This window comes from Gekko japonicus, unplaced genomic scaffold (assembly GCF_001447785.1).
Source record: "Gekko japonicus isolate JY-2015 unplaced genomic scaffold, Gekko_japonicus_V1.1 scaffold1149, whole genome shotgun sequence".
Taxonomy (NCBI): Eukaryota; Metazoa; Chordata; class Lepidosauria; order Squamata; family Gekkonidae; genus Gekko; species Gekko japonicus.
Window position 1 is genome coordinate 255777 of NW_015167084.1, and position 23492 is coordinate 279268.

The 23492-nt window shown below is 45.0% G+C and overlaps 1 protein-coding gene across 1 annotated transcript in view; it reads left to right on the forward strand.

The window, feature by feature from the left end:
• The window catches only part of LOC107111796 (ras-related and estrogen-regulated growth inhibitor-like), a 70661-nt gene that overhangs the window by 37030 nt on the left and 10139 nt on the right, over positions 1 to 23492 (forward strand). The window contains exon 3 of the mRNA XM_015412829.1: positions 8164 to 8220. Coding sequence (XP_015268315.1) covers positions 8164 to 8220 — 57 coding nt within the window. The remainder of the gene's footprint in view (positions 1 to 8163; positions 8221 to 23492) is intronic.

Here is a 23492-nt window from a genome sequence, read left to right on the forward strand (position 1 = left end):
GTGATGTCAGGGGGTGTGGCCTTATGACACACTTCCGGTGATGTCAGGGGGTGTGGCATATGCTAATGAGTTATGCTAATTAGTTCCCCTAGCTCTTTTTTTTACGAAACGACCCCTGCATACTAGGACTGTGATTCTTAACTGAGATCATACAGCCCCCCCCCCCCTGGAATCCAGAATGGAGGGGAAGCCCAATAGGAGCCGTTCAGGTTTTTAAGATTTTATGCTGCCACTTCTCCCTATTGGCAAAGGCTTCCGACAGCCAGCAATGGAGAGTTGTTTTATACTGTTCATCCCACCTGAGGATAACATCCCAGATTCTACTTTTCTCATCTTAAAATGTGGTACAAAGCAAATAGGAATCAAACTCAACATGCAGGAATTGGGTGATGGCCATCAGGTGCGCAGGTTTCACTGAATGTATTCCTGAGATCTATGTACTATTTGCATATATCATAAATACACATACATGACCCAACGTTAGAGTGCCTGAGCAAATTAGATACCGCCCGGTCCCTGTGGACTACTTATCGCATTTAGGTTTAGGAAAACCTTTACGTTAGCTAGATGTGAGGCTCTCCCCTCCGCTATGCTTAAAGGCAGATATAGAAGGGTCCCATTTGACCAGAGGCTCTGCCAGTGCGATTCTGGGGAAGAAGAAACCATCCAACATATGATGTTTCGATGCAACTGGTACAATAAGAGCTGAAAGAAATATATCACATCTTTTGTAAAAGAAACATCTGGCCAGACAGACTGGGAGTGTTGTAACCGATTGTTATCCCATGAAAATCGGACTATTACTGAATCTGTGGCTAAATTTTGGGCAGCACGCTATCGTATCAGAATGGTGCAGCTAAATTTATAAAATTGTATTTGCCTTTTATATTTCTTACTGGATTTGTCAAATATTTTTATGGTCTTATATATTTTTTGTTGTTGTTCAGTCACACAGTCGAGTCCAACTCTTTGTGACCCCATGGACCAGATCACGCCAGGCCTTATATATATAAGATAGGGCCATTTATGTATGTATTTATTACGGCATCGAGCCAACAACCATAACACATTAAGATACAGAGTGTTAAAATCTGGGTAAAATGGAGTTATATATATATAACTCCATTTTACCCAGATTTTAACACTCTGTATCTTAATGTGTTATGGTTGTTGGCTCAATGCCATAATAAATACACATACCCCCTACATGCAGATCCAACCAAGGGTTGCTCGCTTGCTGTTGAGCCCACTGTTTCAACTGTTCGCCCGGCCACAGCATGGGCCTGCTGTTTTTCTGCAGCAGATCCAGCATTATGAAAACCCTCCCCAATGTCAGGTAGCCCTGTCATAGGTCTGGAATGTGGAGGGGGCGCACCTCCTCTTCGTTCTCAGCTCTTCCCTGTCCATGCTTGACCTTGTTGTTGTTCCCAGCTGCAATTAACTCAGCTGGGAAAGTTAACAGTTTTTGTGCTTTGCCCGCTTGCTTTTGCCCCCGCGCATGAACTATAATCATTGGCTTGCGCACATAGGGGAGATGTTCGATTTTACTATAAGTCAGAGGTCCTTATACTGATGGCTTTTCTTGACACAAACTGTACACGTGTTCTTTAGTACTGGAATCACTAATAAAACAGTTATCTTCTTCTGAAGCCCTGTGTGGTGTGACTTGCCTAAGGAGCCTGACACCTAAGGAGGCGAAAAGTGCCCTTGTGTTGCCTGTCGTCTGCAAGAAATATAGAGACATTATTTTAGGTGTGTTTTTTGCATTAGTAGGCTATTATTTTGAGGGAAATTTGTACAGGTGAGTCTTTCTTTTTTATATTATAAATATTGTTTGTTGACATGCTTGTCAGATTTGGTTTGGGGAGGATAAGCTGCGTAGGGGAGGGGAGGCGACGTGGTAGCCCGATCTTGTCAGATTCTTGGAAGCAAAGCTGGGTGGATACTTGGATGGGAGGCCACTAATACAGACCCTGCAGAGGAAGGAAACGACAAGCCAGCTCTGCTTCTCATTTTCCTAGCAAGCCCATTGTTGGGGAAGCCATAAGTCAACACACATAAGCTGCCAAGAGCTGCCGTGGTTGGTGGAAAAGGAGGGATATAAATATTCCAATTAATAAATAGGAAGAGTACGAAATAATAATGTTGTGTACTTGGGAGGTGGTAATGGTTTAAAGGTTAAGGGACAATGCACAGGAGGGGAATTAACAGTTCACCACACAGGATTGTTTCAAGACAATTGGGTGGGTGACCTAAAGCAGTTACGCTTCCTGCATCTAGTCATCCACAAGAATTACTCCAGAAACCATCCCATGAATGCAATTCATACCCGATTCACAGTGCATTTGTGTTTCACTCAGCAGCCTCTCAAAGGGGTTATGGTTACACTTGGGCAGCTTCCCTTTGAGAAAAGTCTTTTCTGGCTCTACCTTGGAGTTTAAAGGCTTCTTTGTGCAGGATGAGCGTGCTGGGAGATGCAGTGCAAGTCAGTACTTTTCCATGGTGAGGCAAGAACAGACAGCCACAGCTTGCTAAGGGACCTATCACTCCAAATTACAGTTTCAAAAGGAGCCCCCGTCCTTGCTAAAATCAACATAAGGGGGGGAGGAATGAATTTGTGCGTTAGGCACAGGCATCACATAAGGGGGGGGGAGTCCCCTTCCTGATCTCTAGGGGTTCTCACTTGTTTTATTTAATCAAGCAAAGAAACAGCCCCCAAAGTAGCACATGATTTCATTTTTGTTCCCTCTGGCTACTCAGCTATTATAATGAAAAGAAGAGCAGCAGTTTTCATACTCTGCTCTTCTATTGTTTACCAAGAAACAAGACAAACTCCCACAGGGACTAGTATCAGGGTCAGACCAAAATATCTCCTCCTGTTCTTCCCAGAGGGATGGGTACTGATTCCCAGGCAGAAAAACAGTGTGTATTGTGAGTGGTATATTTGTTGTTAAAGGCATTTGGCTAGTGGGGAAGAGAACATAAGAGAAGCCAATGTTCGATCAGGTCAATGGCCCATCCAGTCCAACACTCTTGTCACACAGTGGCCAACAATACTAGGTGCCAACAGGAGGGCCAGCAGTGGGGCCAGGACACTAGAAGCCCTCCCACTGTTGCCCCCCAAGTACCAAGAATACAGTGCATCACTTGCTCAAGACCGAGAGTTCTTATCCATACCTTGTGGCTAATAGCCACTGATGGACCTCTGCTCTATATGCTTATCTAATTCCCTCTTGAAGGCATCCATGCTTGTAGCCACCGCCACCTCCTGTGGCAGTGAATTCCAAGTGTTAATCACTCTTTGGGTGAAGAAGTACGTCCTTTTATCCATTCTAACCCGGCTGCTCAGCAATTTCATGGAGTGCCCACAAGTTCTTGTATTGTGAGAAAGGGAGAAAAGTACTTCTTTCTCTTCCTGCTCTATCCCATGCATAATCTTATAAACTTCGATCATGTCACCCCTCAGCCATCGTTTCTCCGAGCTAAAGAGCCCCAAGGGCTTTAACATTTCTTCATAGGGAAAGTGTTCCAACCCTTTTATTATTCTAGTTGCTCTTTTCTATCTTTCCATTGCTATAATATCCTTTTTAAGGTGTGGTGACCAGAACTGTACACAGTATTCCAAATGAGGTTGCACCATCGATTTATACAGGGGCATTATGATACTGGCTGATTTGTTTTCAATTCCCTTCAGTTTCGAACCGTTTCCTGTATTATTTTGCATTATTTTGCTGATTTTGTTCCTGAAAATATTTATCTTGAACCTTCATTTTGGGAGGTTTACCTGATTTTCTTTGCAGGCTTAAACTTGTGTCCTCTCCTCACCCTGAAGTTGTTTGTACCTATTGCGTGCTTGCTGCTTCTGAGCTGAGTACACTTCCTTATTTTCATTTTCTAAAAGTGTGCAAGGAGCCTCACAGAAGGGAAAGAATGGCTAGGTGATACACAGAAAATCTTTCTAAGCATTTGCTTGCTTGCTTTCTCTGTATAGTTGTTCTGCCATTTTTCAGGCTTGTTTCCCTCCCTCCATATAATCAAAAATGTCCTGAAAAAAGTGTCAGCATCCCTGGAGAAATCAGTTCCCAATAACAATCATTCAGAAGAAGTAAAGTTTATTGAGATAGTGATAAGATCCAGATTCATAACATACTTTGTTAGGACTGAGGTCCAGCACGTGAAGCTAGCAATTATAGCCTATTCAAACATACATCAGTGGCTCATGGCCAATCACTACCAAGCTTAAAGTCCGCCAAACTAACGCTCTAAAATTCCCAGGGGAACAGGATACTAAAGGCGTGCAGGTTTCAAGGTTACATGGCTATACCAGACACTGACCAGATAAGAGACAGAAACGAAACCATACATTCCAGGTGATGTACCCCCATGGCAACAAAGCTCCAGACAGATGCTTTGATTGACAAAAAGCACTACTAAATATAAAGTTTTACATGCAGTTTGAAACACAGGCTGGGAAGGCTATAGATTCTTCTTCTCATTCACCGGGATGAAAAGTCCAAAAAGCATGAAAGCTATCTCATTTTTCACTTGAAAAGAGATTGGATTTATACCCCGCACTTCACTCGGAGTCTCAGAGCGGCTTACAACCTCCTTTCCCTTCCCCTCCCCACAACAGACACCCTGTGAGGTAGGTGGGGCTGAGAGAGCTCTTTCAAGGACTGCTCTTTCTAGGACAGTTCTGACAGAACTATGGCTTGCCCAAGGTCATCCAGCCAGGTGCAAGTGGAGGAGTGGGGAATCAAACCCAGTTCTCCCAGATTAGAGTCCGTGCACTTAACCACTACAACAAACTGGATGTAACTTGTTTGATTGTTCTTTCATATTTCATATTTCAATTAAATTGATTGTTCTTTCATATTTTGCCCTAGTATCTCAAAAGCACCACCTTAAAAATTAGCCTTTTTATTGCAAGATCAGGAAGGAGACCTTTTTTTCCTCTTATGCGATGCCTGTGCCTACAGCACAAATTCATTTCCCCCCACTTTATGTTGGATTTAGCCAGGACCAGAGCTCCTCTTGAAACAGTAACAAATTAGGGTAAACAACAGAAATCTGTTCAACACCTGCAGCATTATTTGCATGGAGATGCAGTGATGAGGAATATGCAATTAGGCACTGGCCTTGTTAGAATAAAATGACATCCTTGTCTAGAGTATGTAGGTTTTAGCTGTGCACATAGTTGCATATTTGTTGATTTAAAGAGATAAAGAATATGTTAGATCATATGTAAATACCTGTCTTAAGATTTAACCATGTTGTTTACATAGCGAAAGGAGCTGCAGTGGCTCAAGTGGTGAAGACGCTGAACTGCAGGCTGTGGAAGGTCAGTAGTTCAGCAGTTCAAGACCTGGGTGCCGCATGATGGAGTGAGCTCCCATCTCTAGTTCCAGCTCCTGCCAACCTAGTAGTTCGAAAGCAAGAAATTGCAAGTAGATAAATAGGTACCACTTCAGTGGGAAGGTAACAGCATTCCGTGCGCGTTGGTGTTTAGTCATGCCGGCCACATGACCACGGAAACATCTTTGGACAGCGCTGGCTCTTCGGCTTGAAAACGGAGATGAGCATCGCAACCCTAGAGTCAGATTCGACTGGCTTTCGAGCAAGGGAACCTTTACCTGTACCTTAGATAGCGAAGAGGGCATTGTTTCCCCAGTCTTAGGGCATATGACATAGTAGCACTTCTGAACCATTAGTGATGGTGAATCTGGGGTGATGGAGCTCCGTTTATTAGAACAAGAACGGGATTTTGATGTGTTCCCACAGCTAATCAGCCTCATTCATAAGTTGACACCAGTGGTATTCAGTTCAGTTAATGTGGCTCAGTTTGCTACAAACTTATGAAATGGGTCTTCTAGTGAGTTAATGCCAGTTCTAGTACCACGCTAAATTTTTCTGAAGTTCTATTTTTGCTGGAAATGTTACTGTTTCAGGCGCAAAAATCCTTACCTTCCGGTCTTTCATACATTTTTAATACCTGCATGCAGTTGTTGTTACTCCTTTCCACAGTCTCTTTAGCATACTTTCTTTTTATGTACAATGGCTTCTTCACAGCATGAACACAGCCTGTCCCTGTGATCTTAATTCCTGTGCAGGAACATATCAGAGAAGACAGTTCTTCAGCTACCCCAGTTCTCTGTTATGTACGCGGACTGCCACCAGGGGTCCATGGCGAAAGTAAGGAGCTTGGGTCCTAAACACAAAGGGGACCTGGGATCCTAGACCACCTTGTGTCCACCAATAGACCCTCTGGTGGGAAATTCAAACCCTCCAATGGGACCCTGGGTGTGCTGGGTGGAGTGTATATAGTTGGCCCTTGCACAGCCAGTTTTTCAGTCTTGTGTGTGAAGTACAACAAACGCGTCTGAACGCATGTCGTAGTCCAAGTCTACATGTGGCGAACCCAGTACTTTACACCTCAGCCGTGTAGGATTTTAAAGTCAAAATCAACAACTTGAACATCAAATATAGGCATGAGTAGCAGGGGTAAAATGTGGCTGGGCATGCGTATTTGAGCACATATCCCATTAAAATAACGTTGTGTAGCTGGGTAATGGCTGCATTTGAATGTGCATCTGGATGCATATTTAAATACAGAGGTCACATTCATTTTTATGGGTTCTGTACATGAAAGTGCATCCCCATACCCAGGGCTTTTTTTTTTTTAAGCCCAGCAGGAACTCATTAGCATAATAGGCCACACTCAATAGCAGAAACTCATTAGCATATTAGGTCACACCCCATGCCTTCCCTTGGCTTGCCTGGGCGCCCGCGGCTGCAGGGAACCCGGGCAAGCCCCCCCTTGAAGGGAAGCTTGCCCGGGTGCTCTGTAACTACGGGGAGTCTGGGCAAGCCGGCCCTTGGACAGGCCGCATGGGGAGGCATTTAAATGGGGGGGTCACTTTCCAGGCCTTCCCTCTGCAGCCACACATGCAGAGGTTTTGGCTGTAGTGGACGTGTCCAGCTCTGAAGCCAGCCGGAGCTCCGTTCCTGTGCGTTCCTGCCCAAAAATAGCCCTGCCCATACCCCCTTCTAATCTCTCAACTAAGGGCTCATCGGGTCAGACGGTTGCCTCAGGATCACGGATGAGATTTCTTACCACCACCCCAACACTTGCTCCCTTGCAAAACCTTTTATACCCTTTCTCAAAGGGAATGTGAAAAATGGTTACAGTGTTGTGTCCAGATCACGGGAGGTGGTAGTTCCGCTCTATTCTGCTATGGTCAGGCCTCCCCTGGAGTCCTGTGTCCAGTTTTGGGCACCACATTTTAGGAAGGATGTTGACAAGCGCGAGCGTGTCCAGAAGAGGGCGACCAGGATGGTGAGAGGGCTTGAATCCAAGTCTTATGAGGAAAGGCTGAAAGAGTTGGGTATGTTTAGCCTGGGAAAGAGAAGGCTTAGAGGGGACATGATTGCAGTCTTCAGATATTTGAAGGGCTGTCACATAGAAGATGGAGCGGATCTATTTTCTCTCACTCCGGATTGCAAGACTAGATCTAATGGGTGGAAATTACAAGGGAGTCATTACCGGCTAAATATCAGGAGAAACTTCCTAACTGTAAGAGTGGTTGAGCAGTGGAACAGTCTGCCTCAGGAAGTGGTGGATGCTCCTTCGCTGGACATTTTCAAGCGGAGGCTGGATGACCATCTTTTGGGTATGTTATAGGGCTATCTTTCGGCTATGCTCCCGCAGAGTGCAGGGGGTTGGACTAGATGACCTGCAAGGTCCCTTCCAACTCTAACATTCTATGATTCTAGAGATTCTATGATTATTTTGTAGTGTGCAAATTTCATTTTCAAAATTCTGCAACAGTCATTCCCACAGCCCATTAAAATCTATAGTTTTTCTCTGTGATGTGGTGCATGCTAATTGTGGACACAAGAAACTGGACCAAAACAGTACTTTGTGTCCAGTGGGCCAGGGTACGGGATTCAGAACCCATCTGTTGAGCCTAACCCATGACCTGGAAGTTAACTGTTTTATGCCCTTTTTGTTCTGTTGCCCCCATAACCTACTGTCAAAAGTCTGATGACTTGCCTGCAAGACCTTCTCACCCCATGGATCTTGTCCTATGGTCTAATAATAAACTATTATATGTATATACTGATTTACTCTTCTAATCACAGTTTTTCTTTTTCCAAATGAAGCTTTGACGGTGAGATTCATCACCAAGAGATTTATCGGCGATTATGACCCTACATTAGGTAAGTCTAGTTTCTTCTTTACCTGTACAGGGACAATTCAGGGTAACAGTGAATGTCTTTTGAAGAGAGGTATCGAAGTGTTTTTGCAGGAGGAACAGAGCCCAGCATGGTTTTAGACGTAAAAAAAATGATCCTCTGATTGATAAACATGGCTAAATGATTAGAGCATGGTAGAATTTTGTAAAGAAAAGCCACACACTATTCAGTTTCTCTCTTGCCGCCATTTTCCAAATTCCCACATCCAAGAAAGGGTCCTAGGAGCTTATTTATTGTTTCAGTCTAGCTGTGCTTCAGATAAACTTTCTTGTCAGGGAAAATAATTTCATTCGTTGCCTTTCGCAGTGACCCAGAATGCTAACATAGAATTGCCAACTACACGTTGGTAAATTCCTGGAAATTTGGAGGGGGGTCCTAGAGAGTGCGGGGTTTGGGAAGGGGAGGGACCCCCATGGGTACAATGCCATAGAGTCCACCCTCCAAAGCATCAATTTCTCCAGGAGAACTGATCTCTGCCCCATGGAGATCAGTACTAATTCTGGGAGATCTCCAGGTCCCACCTGGAGGTTGGCAACCCTATAACCCACTTCTTCTCTGATTCTCACTCCCTTTGGAAAACTAGCCCATTATATACATCTCTCATTTAGCCTACTGTTTAGAGGTCTTCTCTTTGTGAAGCATATTTCCCCCATGCTGTTCATCTGAAAAATTAAGCTAATCGACAGTCTGACCTAGTTCTCTTCAGTGTGGTTTGTTATGATGACTGGAGAGGTCTTTTGCTCAAAAATATGGCTTGTCTTCCCTGAAAAGGGAGGGAAAAATGATATTTCTAGTTTGAGATGTTTTCAAAGAAGCAGTTCTTCCTTTTCTCCCCCAATAGACCACAGATTATTTTTAAAATTATTTTTTTGTTCATACTGAAATACGCAACTCAAAGGGTGCGTTCAGACGGGTCATTTAGTCCGCTTTCGGCACGCTTCAGTAACGGATTTTATATCCACATCCACACACCCAACATCTGCGCACCATCCCTAGCCGTCACTTTCCAGCTCAAACCCCCTTTAAAACGGAATATTTTGTTACCAGGTCCCCAAGTGGTGTTTTCCTGATTCTCCGGTTCTAGCTGCACTTTTCTGATGTCTGATCGCTCCTGCGGTGTTGAGCCACTTCTGGTTTAAACCCCCTCCCCGCTCGAAAGCTGCCCGAAGCTTCCGTTTTTCGCCCGCCATTTTTAAAAATGTGTTAGCGGTGTGCACATAGGCGGAGCTCCACCACCGCGTTTAGAAAACCGACACTTAAATGGTCACTTGTTTTAGCGTTTAGATGAGTTAGGGATCTCACGGAGGCCATTTTCGGGTCAAACATTTAAAGGGAAGTCTTTTGTTGGAAGGGTTGGATTGATTCGCCCTGGTGGTTCTGTGCATGCACCATGATAGTTTCTGCCCCTTCTACAGAGGGACGCCTATGCGCATGCACAAACTGAGGAATTGTTTTAAAAAAACACCGGCACACGCTCCCGTGCATCAGTAGTGTAGACGCCGGGGAGTGACGTGACTGCACGGTGAGGCGGGATAAGGGAGGGAAGTGTGATTGCGATTATCCAGATCAAATATAATCTGGTTAGAACTGGAGCAGTTTAACCCGCTCCCAGCACGCCGTCTGACCGCACCCAAAGCTAACTTTCAGGTAAATGTGCACAAGGATACTGTAGTCTTATGCAGACCTCTCTAGCAATAAGTCCCCAGTATGTTTGGCAACTGCTTGTAGGTAAAACAAGAGTAAGGCAGCAGCAAACCTCTCCAGTTTCCTGATAAAAAGAAGAGCAAAGTCCCTCTGGTGGAAATTTCCAGGTTTCTTTGCCATTTATGGAAATTTCCAGGTTTCCTTGCCATTTGTTATTCTTACTTCATTGAATTTCCCAGATGGTTTTGTTTTTAGTATAAGGTCATTATTTTCACCCTTATTTTTCCAGTGGAACAAAAGCAAAGTTTGCGGGTTTTCCTCCTTATATCTTTGTTCTGTGCTGCCTGAATGGATTCTCTCAAGAAAGCCAATTTAAAGCTTCAGTTTTGCATGTATGATATATATATTTTTTTTAAATCTTAGCTGGTGTAAATTACTCTGCTGAGTACTGTTTTATATATCTTTATGACTGTATGTCCAGGACCAGGCAAGGTGCCCCACCCCATCCTGTTCAATGTCTCCACTTACTGCAGCAAAACCACCCATGGTGGGCTGCTCTGGTGGCCCAAAAATAGGCTATCCTCAAGTGGCAGGGACATGGCCCAGTGACAGCTGGAGGCCAGCGCCTTTCCCACAGGTCATTGGGACAGTGAGGGTTTGGCTGGAAGGCTGGGCTGCAAAGGAAGCAGCAATCACCACCATCCCAGAGAAAAAGAAATGCAAGAAAGCAAAGTGGCTGTCTGATGAGGCTTTACAAATAGCAGAGGAAAGAAGGAAAGGGAAAGGGAAAGGTGAGAAGGAAAGATTTACCCAACTGAATGCAGATTTCCAGAGAACAGCAAGGAGAGATAAGGAGGCTCTCCTGAATGAACAATGCAAAGTAATAGAGGAAAACAATAGAATGGGAAGGATTAGAGATCTCTTCAAGAAAATTGGAGAAATCAAGGGAGCGTTCCATGCAAAGCTGGCCATGATAAAGAAAAAAAATGGTAGGGACCTTACAGAAACAGAAGAGATTAGGAAGAAATGGCAAGAATACAAAGAAGAACTATACAAGAAGGACCTCAATGTCCTTGACAACCACGACGGTGTAATCACTGACCTCAAACCAGACATCCTGGAATGTGAAGTCAAATGGGCCTTAGAAAGCATTACTAACAACGCTCTTTCGGACTTCCGGTCTCAGCACAGCATGATCGACGGGAGCTGTGGAGCCCTGCTCCAGCAGCCACTCGAATTGCACGGTGTGGGGGAGTTTGGTTTATCCAAGCTCCTAGGGGGGCCTCAGGAAAGAGGTCTCTGAAGCAGGAGAATTGACAAAATACCAGATTCTAGCAGCTGCTGGGCCCTGGAGTCTTTTGTCCATCTTGGTGCCCCAGCCGAGCAATCGCCATATTGGCTTCCAAGCTGTGTCTGCCGGACTTTGTGAGAATCGAAACTAAGCTCATTTCTACAAATAAATCACTTTCTACAACAAATACAAGAAGACATCTAACAAGTAAGATCCTTTTTCTTAGCACGTATATGAAATGTCTTTTGGAATAGAACTGTGGAATTCAATCAGACTGCGAAAAAGTTCAGAAAGAAAGAACGGGAAGGAGGGGAACACCCATATAGTTTTGCCACCACCACCACCCCGCTTCTGGAGCGGGTCTCAAGGTAAAGGAAACAACATTAAAAGGACTATAATTTAGATTGCAAACTGAAGGATGGATTATCGGAACTAATATATGGCCTGCCTCTTTGCTTAACTGTCTACCTGCCTAAGCTGATTTATAGAAATGGAGATAGAAATATTTAACAACATGTTTGCCTCAGCTTTGCTTCCTGTGCAGCATAGACTGTGTCTTTCGATTGAGCGTATGCAAGAGGCTTTATGCCAATTCCACCAAGAAGAAAGTCTGTTGGAACAACCTTTAAATGAACCTGGAAATGAGCTAAAAGATCTGAACGAAGAGTTGTTTTTTGAAGAGGAAAAAACCTTAGAGAACAACCTCTTTAATGTGAAAATGGAGAACACGGATGCATTCCTGTTTAAGGAAAGAAGATCACAACATACTAGAACGAACAACCCGGAAATAACCCCAAATACATTTCATATTCTTTGTTTGGGCGCATCAAGCCAGCATGGAGAGAGTTTCGACCCCACAGCAGAAGACTATAGAAGCAATCTACAGCCCCAAAAGAAAAGAAGATGGGAATATAAGAGTAAAAAAGAAGGGGGGGAAGCACTTTAAGGTGGAATGCCTATAGTAGGCTGTATCATTTAAAACAGAACTTAATGAGATTAAAATGTAAGAGAATCTGAAATTAAAACCAAATAACAGAAATATATATTATAAACAAGGTATTATCTAGAATTTTAGTAGTAGTGTAAAAGTGAAGGAGAGAGAATTTTTTAAGGTGGAATAGCCATAACAGGTTAAATGATATTTAAAATGGAATTAAGGATATGAAACTTAAGACAAAGAAATAGATTTCATGATAATTTTATATTCAATTGTAGAGAAGCATAAAACCATGTAAAATGATTTAATATGATTAAACTTAAAGGTGGAAGAAATATGTGATATAAGAGATTTGTATGTATCTTAAAGATAAGTATTATTAGCACTTATATGGAAGTTTTATAAGAAATGTGAAGCTGAATTTAGTAAAAGGTAAAGAGTCTTACTCCCACATTGAAACTATTTAAGAACAATCCTCAATTATAGAAAATAAAAGGCTGGAAAGAAGGAGAGAAAAGGGAGGTGAGGGAGAACGATTTAAGGTGGAATGGCTAAAGCAAGGAGAAGTGTAAAAGCTTAAAAACAATATGTGATTTAAAAACAAATAATAGTAATAATTATATGGAATTTAGCATGGCTGTATTAAAAACATTAATAGTATTTTATAGCAATTTGTATAAGAAATGTGAAGTTGAACCCTAGTATTAGAACTGTTATGTTTAAGGTGAACATATAATTTTTAGAATGCTTAGGTTTTAGACTGGTAAGCATATATTATTTCAGAAAACTTTAAAGATAAACATCATCCACATTAGAAATGGGAAATTAGTTCGTATTAGACATTTAGAAAAACTTTGGAGTAGCTAATGATAAGTAGTAGAAGATTAAGGATTTATAAATATATGTGTAGAGAGATTGACTACTAAGCAATATAAGAAGTTTGATTAAGAGAATCCATAGATAAGAAAGTAAAATATACTAGGTTAATAAGAAGTTACAGAATACTTTTATGATGTAAAGACAATAACTTGATATTTTGCAGATGGCTTCTTATTGTGAAATTTTACCAGTTGACAAATGAGAAGGGAGCCCTCACTGGAGAAGACCCTGATGCTGGGAAAGATTGAAGGTCAAAGAAGACGGGGACGGCAAAGGATGAGATGGTTAGACAGTGTCATCGATGCAACCAACATGAAATTGAGCAAACTTCAGAGGACGGCGGAAGATCGGAGGGCCTGGCGTGATGCCATGGGGTCATGAAGAGTCGAACTTGAATGTGCGACTGAACAACAACAACAATGGGCTGTATCAATCACACCTCTGCAGCTCAGCTGTCCAGCAGTAATGCACAGGCAAGGTACAATGAAGAATAATAAGAGAATTGGTTTTTATACCCCACTTTTCTCTACCTGAGGGAGTCTCAAATTGGCTTACAATCACCTTTCCTTCCTCTCTCCCACAACAGACACCCTATGAGATAGGTGGGGCTAAGAGACCTCTGAGAAAACTGTGACTGACCCAAGGTCACCCAGCTGGCTGCATACAAAGCAGAGCAGAATCAACCCCAGTTCTCCAGATTAGAGTCCACGGTTCTTAACCACTACACCAGGGCTTTTTTTGTAGAAAAAGCCCAGCAGGAACTCATTAACATAATAGGCCACACCCAACAGCAGGAACGCATTAGCATATTATGCCACACCCCTGACAACACAGCTCATTATCATATTAGGCCACACCCCCATGCTACCAGAAGTGTGGTCATCCAGCCACATCCACCTTTTGCTTGTTACTCTGTTGGCCTTGTTTGTTGTCAAAACCCAGGGCCTTTTTTTGTAGCAGGAACTCCTTTGCATGTTAGGCCACACACCCCTAATGTAGCCAATCCTAATGAGTTTCTGCTGTTGGGTGTGGCCTATTATGCTAATGAGTTCCTGCTGGGCGTGGCCAATTCAGGAGCCAGCCGGAACTCTGTTCCTGTGCGTTCCTGCCCAAAAATAGCCCTGGCACTACACCATGCTGGCTCTACCCAGCCAAGGGGCAGCGACCTTTCCAGCAAGCTGTTTGCCCATGAGGGGACGAGGAGGTGGGGTCCCAGGTAGAGGGAGAGTGGAGGAAGCTTCCAAGGGCCAGTTGGGCAAAACAAACATGGACAGAGCATGTAAAGGCTGTGAGGGCCTTTTTAAACCCTTTCAGGCTCAGGCCAGGGAGGAAGTGGTTGGACTGCTCCTGTTTAAGGGCTGAGACAGAGAGAGGGCCAGAAGGGACAAGTGAGAGCACCCTGGTGGGAGGAAGAGGCCCCAGGGGAACATAACACCCTCCTCTCCACACTGGAGGCCCGGAGGCCCAAATCCCACCTCCAGCTAGGGATCAGAAGAGGCTGCAGCCATCAGCCCCCCGCTCTCTGCTCCAGTGCCCTGCTCGGCCATGTCAAGGAGGAGGAGGAGATTGGATTTATGCCCCGCCCTTCACTTGGAGTCTCAGAGCGGCTTACAAACTCCTTTCCCTTCCCCTCCCCACAACAGACACCCTGTGAGGTGGGTGGGGCTGAGAGAACTCTTGATAGAAACGGCTCTTTTCCAAGGACAGCCGTGCCAGAGCTTGTGACTGACCCAAGGTCACATCAGGAGGTGCAAGTGGAGGAGTGGGGAATCAAACCCGGTTCTCCCAGATTAGGGTCCGCACACTTCACCACTACACCAAACTGGCTCTCTCAAGCCCTAGTTCTATGTTTGTCTTTTTCCGAGGCAGCCCAACGCAGTCCAAGCTTCTCACACTACACTTTGACTGTGGCCGAGTTCAGACTTGCAGATTGGCCCGGCAGCCAAACGTTTCAGGAGCGTTTCAGTAGCGGATTAAAGGGGCGGGTTCACACAGGCACATCTTTCAGGCGTCCCCCCAGCCGCACTCAAGCCGTCTTGTGCCACTTCCCTCTTGAGTTTAAAAAGTACCAGGTGAAAGTGGTAGCAAACCGTGTGTAGAGCGGGTTGATTCCGGTTCCCTGAGTGTGAACAAAAGTGCTGCTAAGGCAGGAACAACCCACAGTCGTTGATAAGAGGCGTTGGCTGTTTCCGCGGCAGGTGCCCATGCGCATAGGCTCATGCAGCGGAGCACAGAAGCAGCTGCTAACAGTGCAAACGCTCCCTTGCGCTTCCTCCATGGTATCCTCCCGCTTTATTTGCTGCAGTGTGAACGGGAATACCGCGACCAAGCCATTCCGGGTCTGTTCCAGGTCTTCTTTGCCACTACTCCCTAGCGCTTCAAATTGCCAGTCTGAATTCGGCCTGTATTTGCGTTACAGAACTTAGAATCTAGCTGGCCTGTGTAGGCCTTACATTCAAACTTGGCATGTTGCTGGGCCTTATAACTGAGAAGAAAAGATTAGGGCAATTTTGCACTAGAGCTGCCTCGCGGCACAGACGCTGTTTGCCCTGACACTATTTGTCAATTTCACACCCGAGGCTGCGGGGCTGCATTTGACCTGCGGCTTCGCCCCCTTTCCTCCGCAGTTTCGTGATCCTCAAAAACCAGGATCACAAAACTGCGGAGGAAATTGGGTGAAGCCGCAAGTCAAAATGCAGCCCCGCAGCTTCGGGTGTGAAATTGACATGTTTGTGTTGGGGCAAACGGCGGCTGCGCCGCAAGGCAGCTCTAGTGCGAAATCGCCCTAAATGTGTGTTGTTAACCCACTGCAACCTCTGATCTATGAGTAACTTCCAGTGATTGGTGTGGAGTTGTAGTTTAACAGCTTGGCACACTTCTGTGTTCATTCCCATGTTTTCAGCATGTCCTCCTTCCCATTGCTATACATGCATTGTCCCCGATGCACCATGTATCCTTTCTTCTGCATTTGTAGCAGAAGACTCCAAATTTTCCCAACAGACTCCAACCAAACCCAGTTACTACAGATAGAGAAGTTTTGGAGAATCGAGCAAGTTTACAGTAATATACATAATTCGTTCCAAACACAGGATGTGGGGTTTTCTGGTTGCAGATTAGAAATCCAAATGCCCCAATTTTAATAAGTACTCAGGGAATAACATGCTGAAGCAGTCCAGCACATCAGAGCCAGGGAGACAGGATAAGCTGTGGAACAGCCATAGGAACAGAAACATTCCAATGTGAATTATGTTTTAAGAATCTGACTAATTCTGAGGAAGGGTACTGGAGCAAAATAATGTGGCTGCAGTCAGATGTGCCATTCAGGAAGCGCTCCTATTTCATCCATTGGTATTTGGCACGGAGTTGCTCGATCAGACATCCCAATATAATCCATTTTGCTGCGGGCACAGTCCATTGCTGTGCGATCAGATGGCATGTTCGGGCGAGTGGCACTCTTCTTTTTTTTTTGCCTTTTTGTGTGCCTCTCCATAAATGAGAAATCGAGCCCCTGCGACTATGCAGTTATGCACATATCGGCAAGTAGGGGAAAAAACTGGCGCTGAGTCAGCATGGACTGAACAGTCCATCCCGACGGCCTGAGCACGCACTTGAGTGATCAGACTAGGGGAAATCCATCCGTGGTCTGTCGGCAAGTGTTAGGACCGGACTTTCCCAGGTGTCTTTTAACTCCATTTCTATGGCAGGGCAGCATGGTTTGCCGATGACTGTGAAGAGAAGAAGAAGAAGAAGAAGAAGAAGAAGAAGAAGAAGAAGAAGAAGAAGAAGAAGAAGAAGAAGAAGAAGAAGAAGAAGAAGAAGAAGAAGAAGAAGAAGAAGAAGAGATTGGATTTATACCCCACCCTTCACTACCCAAGGGAGTATCAGAGCAGCTTACAAACATCTTTCCCTTCCCCTCCCCATAACAGACACCCTGTGAGGTAGGTGGGGCTGAGAGAGCTCTGGCAGAAACTGCTCTTTTTCAAGAACAGCTGTGCCAGAACTGTGGCTTGCCCAAGGTCATCCAGCGGGTGTGAGTGGAGGAGTGAGGAATCAAACCGGTTCTCCCAGATTGGAGTCTGCGCACTTAACCACTACACCAATCCCCAGATGTTGTAATCAGATCGTGTACTTTTGATCTGTCAGGCATTCGCAGCTAAGTTGGATCTAATGGCTTGTCTGACCACAGCCGGTGGGTTGCAATTTCGCAGTCTTCTTGGATGGTTATTGAAGACATCCTCTTTTCCAAAGAGCTTCCCTCCCTCACAGCTGAAAAAGTCATTTGGTGTGACTATTGTGTCTTTTCTGCATTTCTGATAATTAGTTACAGAAACAACCGTGAAGAAAATACTGTCATATGACTACTTTGCAAGATTAAGAGAGGGCGGTAGGTGGGGAGGGTGTAGGTTCTGGAATTAGTTATCTGGTTATCTTCTGGAATTAGACCTGATCTTCAGGTGGCAGAGATCAGTTCCCCTGGAGAAAATGCTTTGGAGAATGAACTGTATGTAACACACCATGCTGAGGTCCCCCCCCCAAAACTCTAACCCTTCCCACATCTCCAGGTATTTCCTAACCCCGAGTTGGCAACCATAGGAAGGTTGGGTTGAGAAAGGGAGTTGGAAGCTATTGTCTTTTGACAGCTAGGCATAATGGGAAGGAGAATACAGCCAAAGGCAAGCAATATGACTAGGCGGCGTATGGCACTCTCTCTCTCACCGTGCATATGTACCCGTTCTGTTATCTCGATGATCTTGGGGCCAAGATGAGCTAATAGGGCTTGTTGAAGCCTGGTCAATTCAGATTTGGAGGTGATGTAGTAGATGAATACGAGAACACAATGTTTAGAAGGGAAGAGGTCACCCTGCACTGTGAAGTGCCGTCCTTCAGGGCATTGCTTGTTCAGTGGTTAGGTTTTCTTTCTTCATTCACACTGAGTTCTGGCAGGGCCTAATTTCCTCAGAACAAATGTTGTGCACTCATGGCAAGGTTCCCAATGATGCCCAAGGCTGGCTGCAGAATTTTTTTGTCTGAAGTCTTAACTGCCACAGCAAACAGGCGGTTGCTTGATGCGTCACAACAGTGAGCAGCATGTCTGCAATCACTGCTGAAACTCTACACTGCTAGCAGCGGTTCCCATAGGCAGCCCAGCTGCCAGCGTCCCATTACTGCTCCTGCCCCTTTTGCCTACTCGCTCATCCTCAGCTTTCTTTTTTTGACGCCTCACTTACAGTCTCGCTATCCTCCCATACCCTAGAGTTACTTTCCTGCGTCACTTTAACCCCTTTGCCACACCCCCAGGTTGAACCACTTGCAATTCTATATACAGTTCCTGCTGTATTTCAGACCATTCCTTCTTTGGTCACTTTTCTCTTTGCACCTAAAACCTACTCTAGCCTCTTACACGTATTGTCAGGTAGCCCTGTCATAGATCTGGAATGTGGAGGGGTACACCGCCTCCTCATTCCCAGCTCATCCCTGTCCAGCTTCTGCGCGCTATCTCTAGCTTGACCTTGTTGTTGTTCCCAGCTGCAATTAACTCAGCTGGGAAAGTGAATGGTTTCTGAGCTTTGCCCACTCGCCTGCTCGCTTTAGCCCACGCGTGCGAAATATAACCATTGGCTTCAGCTTATTGGGGGGGGAGTTTGATTATACTATAAGTCAGAGGCCATTGTATTACAGGCCATTCCTGACACAAGCTGTATACGAGTTCTTTCGTACTGGACTACCAGTAAATACTTATCTTCTGAAAAAGCCTTGTGTGGTATGCCCTGACTAAGGAGCCTGACACCTATCTGCCCTTCTGCCAGTGATCCTCCCAACGGTATCAAGATAAACGGAAGTACGTTAACAGGAACTGTGTTCCTTTGAGGAAGGATTCTAAGAGAACAGAGCCCCACTTCTCTGGGCCTGTACTTGGCAGTTCAATAAAGCCTTTTTTCAAGAGGTGGTGGCAGCAGGAGAAAACTAATTACTGCAAAACACAGCCGTGGAAGTTAGTCTGAACCCCCCTGTGCCTCTGGATTTCACTGACATCAATCTAGCTCAGTGATGGAGTCACTGGAAGGAAGAATTTCAGCTTAATCCCAGAGCCAGGAGGCAACATCAGTAGAAGGCCTCGGCCTCTCTGCTCTCTTGTTGGCCCTCCAGAGGAACTGGTGGGCCACTGTGTGAGGCGGGATGCTGGACTAGAGGGACCCTCCCTGGTCTGATCCAGCAGGGCTCTTCTGATGTTTTGATCAGCGGAAGGCCTCGGCCTCTCTGCCCTTCTCTTGTTGGCCCTCCAGAGGAACTGGTTGGCCACTGTGTGAGGCGGGATGCTGGACTAGACAGACTACTGGTCTTGTCCAACAGGGCTCTTCTTATGGTCTGTATACTGACCTGACCATAAAAGCAGAGGATGATGTCAGGAAAGTAAAGCTTTTATTTTACCTGTTAGGGGAGCAAGGGAGAAAAGTGTACAGCACTCTTAAATTAAGCAAAGATTCTAGTCTCTCAGGAGTGCTAACAAGCCTTAGAAACTTACTGCTCACCTAAGAGAAATGAAACTATTGAGAGGCATAGATTTTTCTGCACAGTTCCTCATCAAAGGCTCCTAATTAAGCTCAATAGTCATAGGATAGTCATGTCCTTTTGTGGATCAAAAACTGGCTAATTAATAGGAAACCGTGAGAGAGTATAAATGGGCAATTTTCTCAGTGGAGGGTGGTAAGCAGTGGGGTACCGCAGGGATCAGTACTGGGTCCAATGCTTTTTAACTTGTTCATTAATGATTTGGAGTTGGGAGTCAGCAGTGAAGTGGCTAAATTTGCGGATGACATGAAATTGTTCAGGGTGGTGAAAACCAGGGAGGATTGTTCCACAGACTATTCTATCCCTACTCAAAGAATCAGTTAAGTCTCCAAAGTTACATGAGAGACAGAGAAGCTGATCTCACACTAGAGCAATGTCTTGATATGGGGAGAGTGGCCGAGGGCTCTAGAGAAAAAGGCTCCGGAGAGAAGGCCCTGCAGGCTCTGAAATACATGCAATGAAACAGCTGGTGAAGAAAGCAACTAGTCACCATAGCATGCCGAGTGTGAGGTGTATTTATTGTGGGAGACTTCATGAAAAAAGGAGGAATGGCTGCTGCAGGCCAGTACTGCAAAGAATGTAGGGTTGTCAGGTGCCTACCGTCTGCTGATGGGGGGCTTCTGGCTCCTGGCCGGTGTTTTCTGGTGGTCACCACAGAGTTTTTGGCTGGATGCTAGAGCATCCCCTGCATGACGTGCCTGGTGCAATGATGTCAGAAGTTCCTCATCAATGCGCTGGGCACATCAATGCGCTGGACACATTGGGTGCCATGGAACTCTTCAGGGGCAGAGCTCCTCCATTGGCCAGCTGGCTGGCAGGCAGATTGGGGGGGTCCAAAATCAGGGGAACCCCTGCCCCCCATCAGGGGGATACAAACAATGAAGAAAACAGCCATGATATATAATGTAAATATATATTTTTAGACTGCTGCGTTGCAGTGAGTAGTATTTCCCCCATCAGGGGGATACAAACAATGAAGAAAACAGCCATGATGTATAATGAAAATATATATTTTTAGACTGATGCGTTGCAGTGAGTAGTATTTCCCCCATCAGGGGGATATAAACAATGAAGAAAACAGCCATGATGTTTAATGAAAATATACATATTTTAGACTGCTGCGTTGCAGTGAGTAGTATTTCATCAACAAGTAGTCAAGATGTACATTAGTTTACACGTCAACAATTATAATCAGTGAACTTGACACAAAACATTCTTCCCTCTTCAATGCAACAAAATCTTTACGTGCTCATAAAGTACGTACAATTGTTGACGTGTAAACTAATGTTATTCACGCAGCACAGTTAGATAAAGCGGTCATGTGAAACGGGAGTATATGCAGATTCCGTTGTGTGGATGCGTACATCTTGACTACTTGTTGATGAAATACTACTCACTGCAATGCAGCAGTCTAAAAATATATTTTTCCATTATACATCACAGCTGTTTTCGTCATTGTTTGTAACCTACCCGTGATCTCTGTTGTTTCTACACCCATTGGGGGGATGGCAGTCCTAAAGGATTGTGACAAACTGAATCAGCAGCATGTGTAAAAACAAGACAAAACAAGAAAAGCTCCAGACAGACAAGAGTAAGACTGATATGGAAAGAGAAGGGATACCACATAACAGTGATGACATTATGGCCGTTACACAGACATCAGGTTTTGACTTTTGAGTCACAAAGGAAAACAGCCGTTATACCTACTGCAGTTCATTCAGCAAAGCTGGTGGGGAAATGACCAGTGTGATTTCAGCTCAGTTGTAGGGCCTCTTGTAATGTGATTGCACAAAGTTAACAGAATCCAAACACATCCATTCAAAAAAGGAGCCAGATTTTGATTGTAAATAATGACAGTGCCATGCAACCGACAGGAAAATGCAACCTAATAATCACAAACCCCCCCCCCCCAAATAAGAGGTGCTACCCATTGACACTTGTTGTGGCAGGAAAAGGAAGCTCTGAAATACAGGCTATGGACCTAATCAAGGTCCAGCGCCATTTTTTTTTAGCTCCGGTTCATGAAACAAGGAGTACAGTTGCTTTTACAAAGGAAAACGTTGTAAAAAACTATGGAGATGTGTTCCAATGGGAAGGTTGCCTGGAGGGTGAGTTACAACTAGAAGTAGAGTCGACAGTAGAACCAGCATGCCTACTTTGGAGAAATCTACCAGCCGCACTATACGACTTCGTAAGTTACAGAGCAAAGGCATGCACGAGTGGATGGCAATACTCCGTGGGTGAGCACCATGCTATTGATGAAGCCTTCAGGCATTGACCCAAAGCCACTGAATCGAGCTCTGAAGAGATGCCAGTATCCACTTAGGACATAACATTTACTTTGGAGAAATCTACCAGCCACACTATACAACTTCGTAAGTTACAGAGCAAAGACGTTATAGCACGGAGTGGATGGCAGTACTCCGTGGGTGAGGACCATGTTATTGATGAAGCCTTCAGGCATTGACCCAAAGCCACTGAATCGAGCACTGAAGAGATGCCAGTATCCACTTCCCACCATTGATGACATATTGCCAAAACTTTCCAAAGCTTGTGCTTGTGATGTTATGAATGGCTTCCGGTATATTAGACTTGATGAAGAGTTCAGTAGACTCACTACTTTTCCCACACCATTTGGATACTTCAGATGGCTGCAGATGCCAATGGGAATCAGCCCTGTCTCTGATGTGTTCCAGAGGCAACTAAGACAAGCACCAGAAGGGCTGCCTGGAGTAAAAATACTAGTAGATGATATTGTCATAGTAGGCGAGGTAAAGGTAAAGGTTTCCCTTGCTCAAAGCCAGTTGAATCCGACTCTAGGGGGCAATGCTTCCAAACCGAAGAGCCAGCGCTGTCCAAAGACTTCTCCGTGGTCATGCGGCCAGCATGACTAAACACTGAGGCGCACGGAACACTGTCCCCTTCCCACCAAAGCGGTACCTATTTATCTACTTGCAATTTCATGCTTTCAAACTGCTAGGTTGGCAGGAGCTGGAACCAGAGATGGGGGCTCACTCCGTCATGCGGCACTCTGAGTTTGTCAAATTATAATACTGTGCTACACCTATTATTCTGGTAACCAGTTCTATAGTATCTATATTTGTTTTATATGTGTAAAAACTGTTATTGATTTATGGAAAATTACAAAACTCAATAAAGTGTTTATTAAAAAAATTTTACATAGTAGGACGGTGTCCGACTCTGACATACTGCCCCCCCTAAACAGGAAAAAACCCCTCGGTTTGTCAGGGAATGCCCTATGGAACCTTCGAATGAGGCGAGGGGTGCGCACGTGACGCACGGCCACCCATTCATTCTCTTCCGGACCAAACTCCTTCCATCGGACCAAATAGTGGAGGGCGCCCCTGTGTAGTTTGGAGTCCAGAATCTCCTGAACCTCTTGATGTGGCTCCCCGTCCAGCCACAAGGGTTCAGGTTTCGCAGACGGAGGATCTCCAGTCGAACACCCCGGGTTCCGTTTGAGGCAGCTTATGTGAATTACTGGGTGTAAAGCCCGCAGGGATTTGGGCAGGTCGAGTTCTACCGCAACCTTGTTTATCACCCTTAGAATTTTAAAGGGGCCCACATACTTCCAGCCCAGTTTTCGGCATGGCTGCAGACCCTTAATGTTCTTGGCGGACAGATAGACAGTATCACCAGAGGTCAAATCCCATCCAGGGGACTGCTTTGCATCAGCAGTTTTTTAATAGTCACATTTAGCCTTGTCCAATGTTTTTCTCAACACCTCCCAGTTCTTGGTAACATTATGCTACCACAGTTGTGCATCCCCCTCTATGGGCCTGGAGAGGTCTACCATTGGGAGAGGAACCCCCTCGTACCCATAGACCGCCTTAAACGGGCTCATCCCCGTGGATAAGTGAACAGAGTTATTATATGCAAATTCAGCAAAAGGTA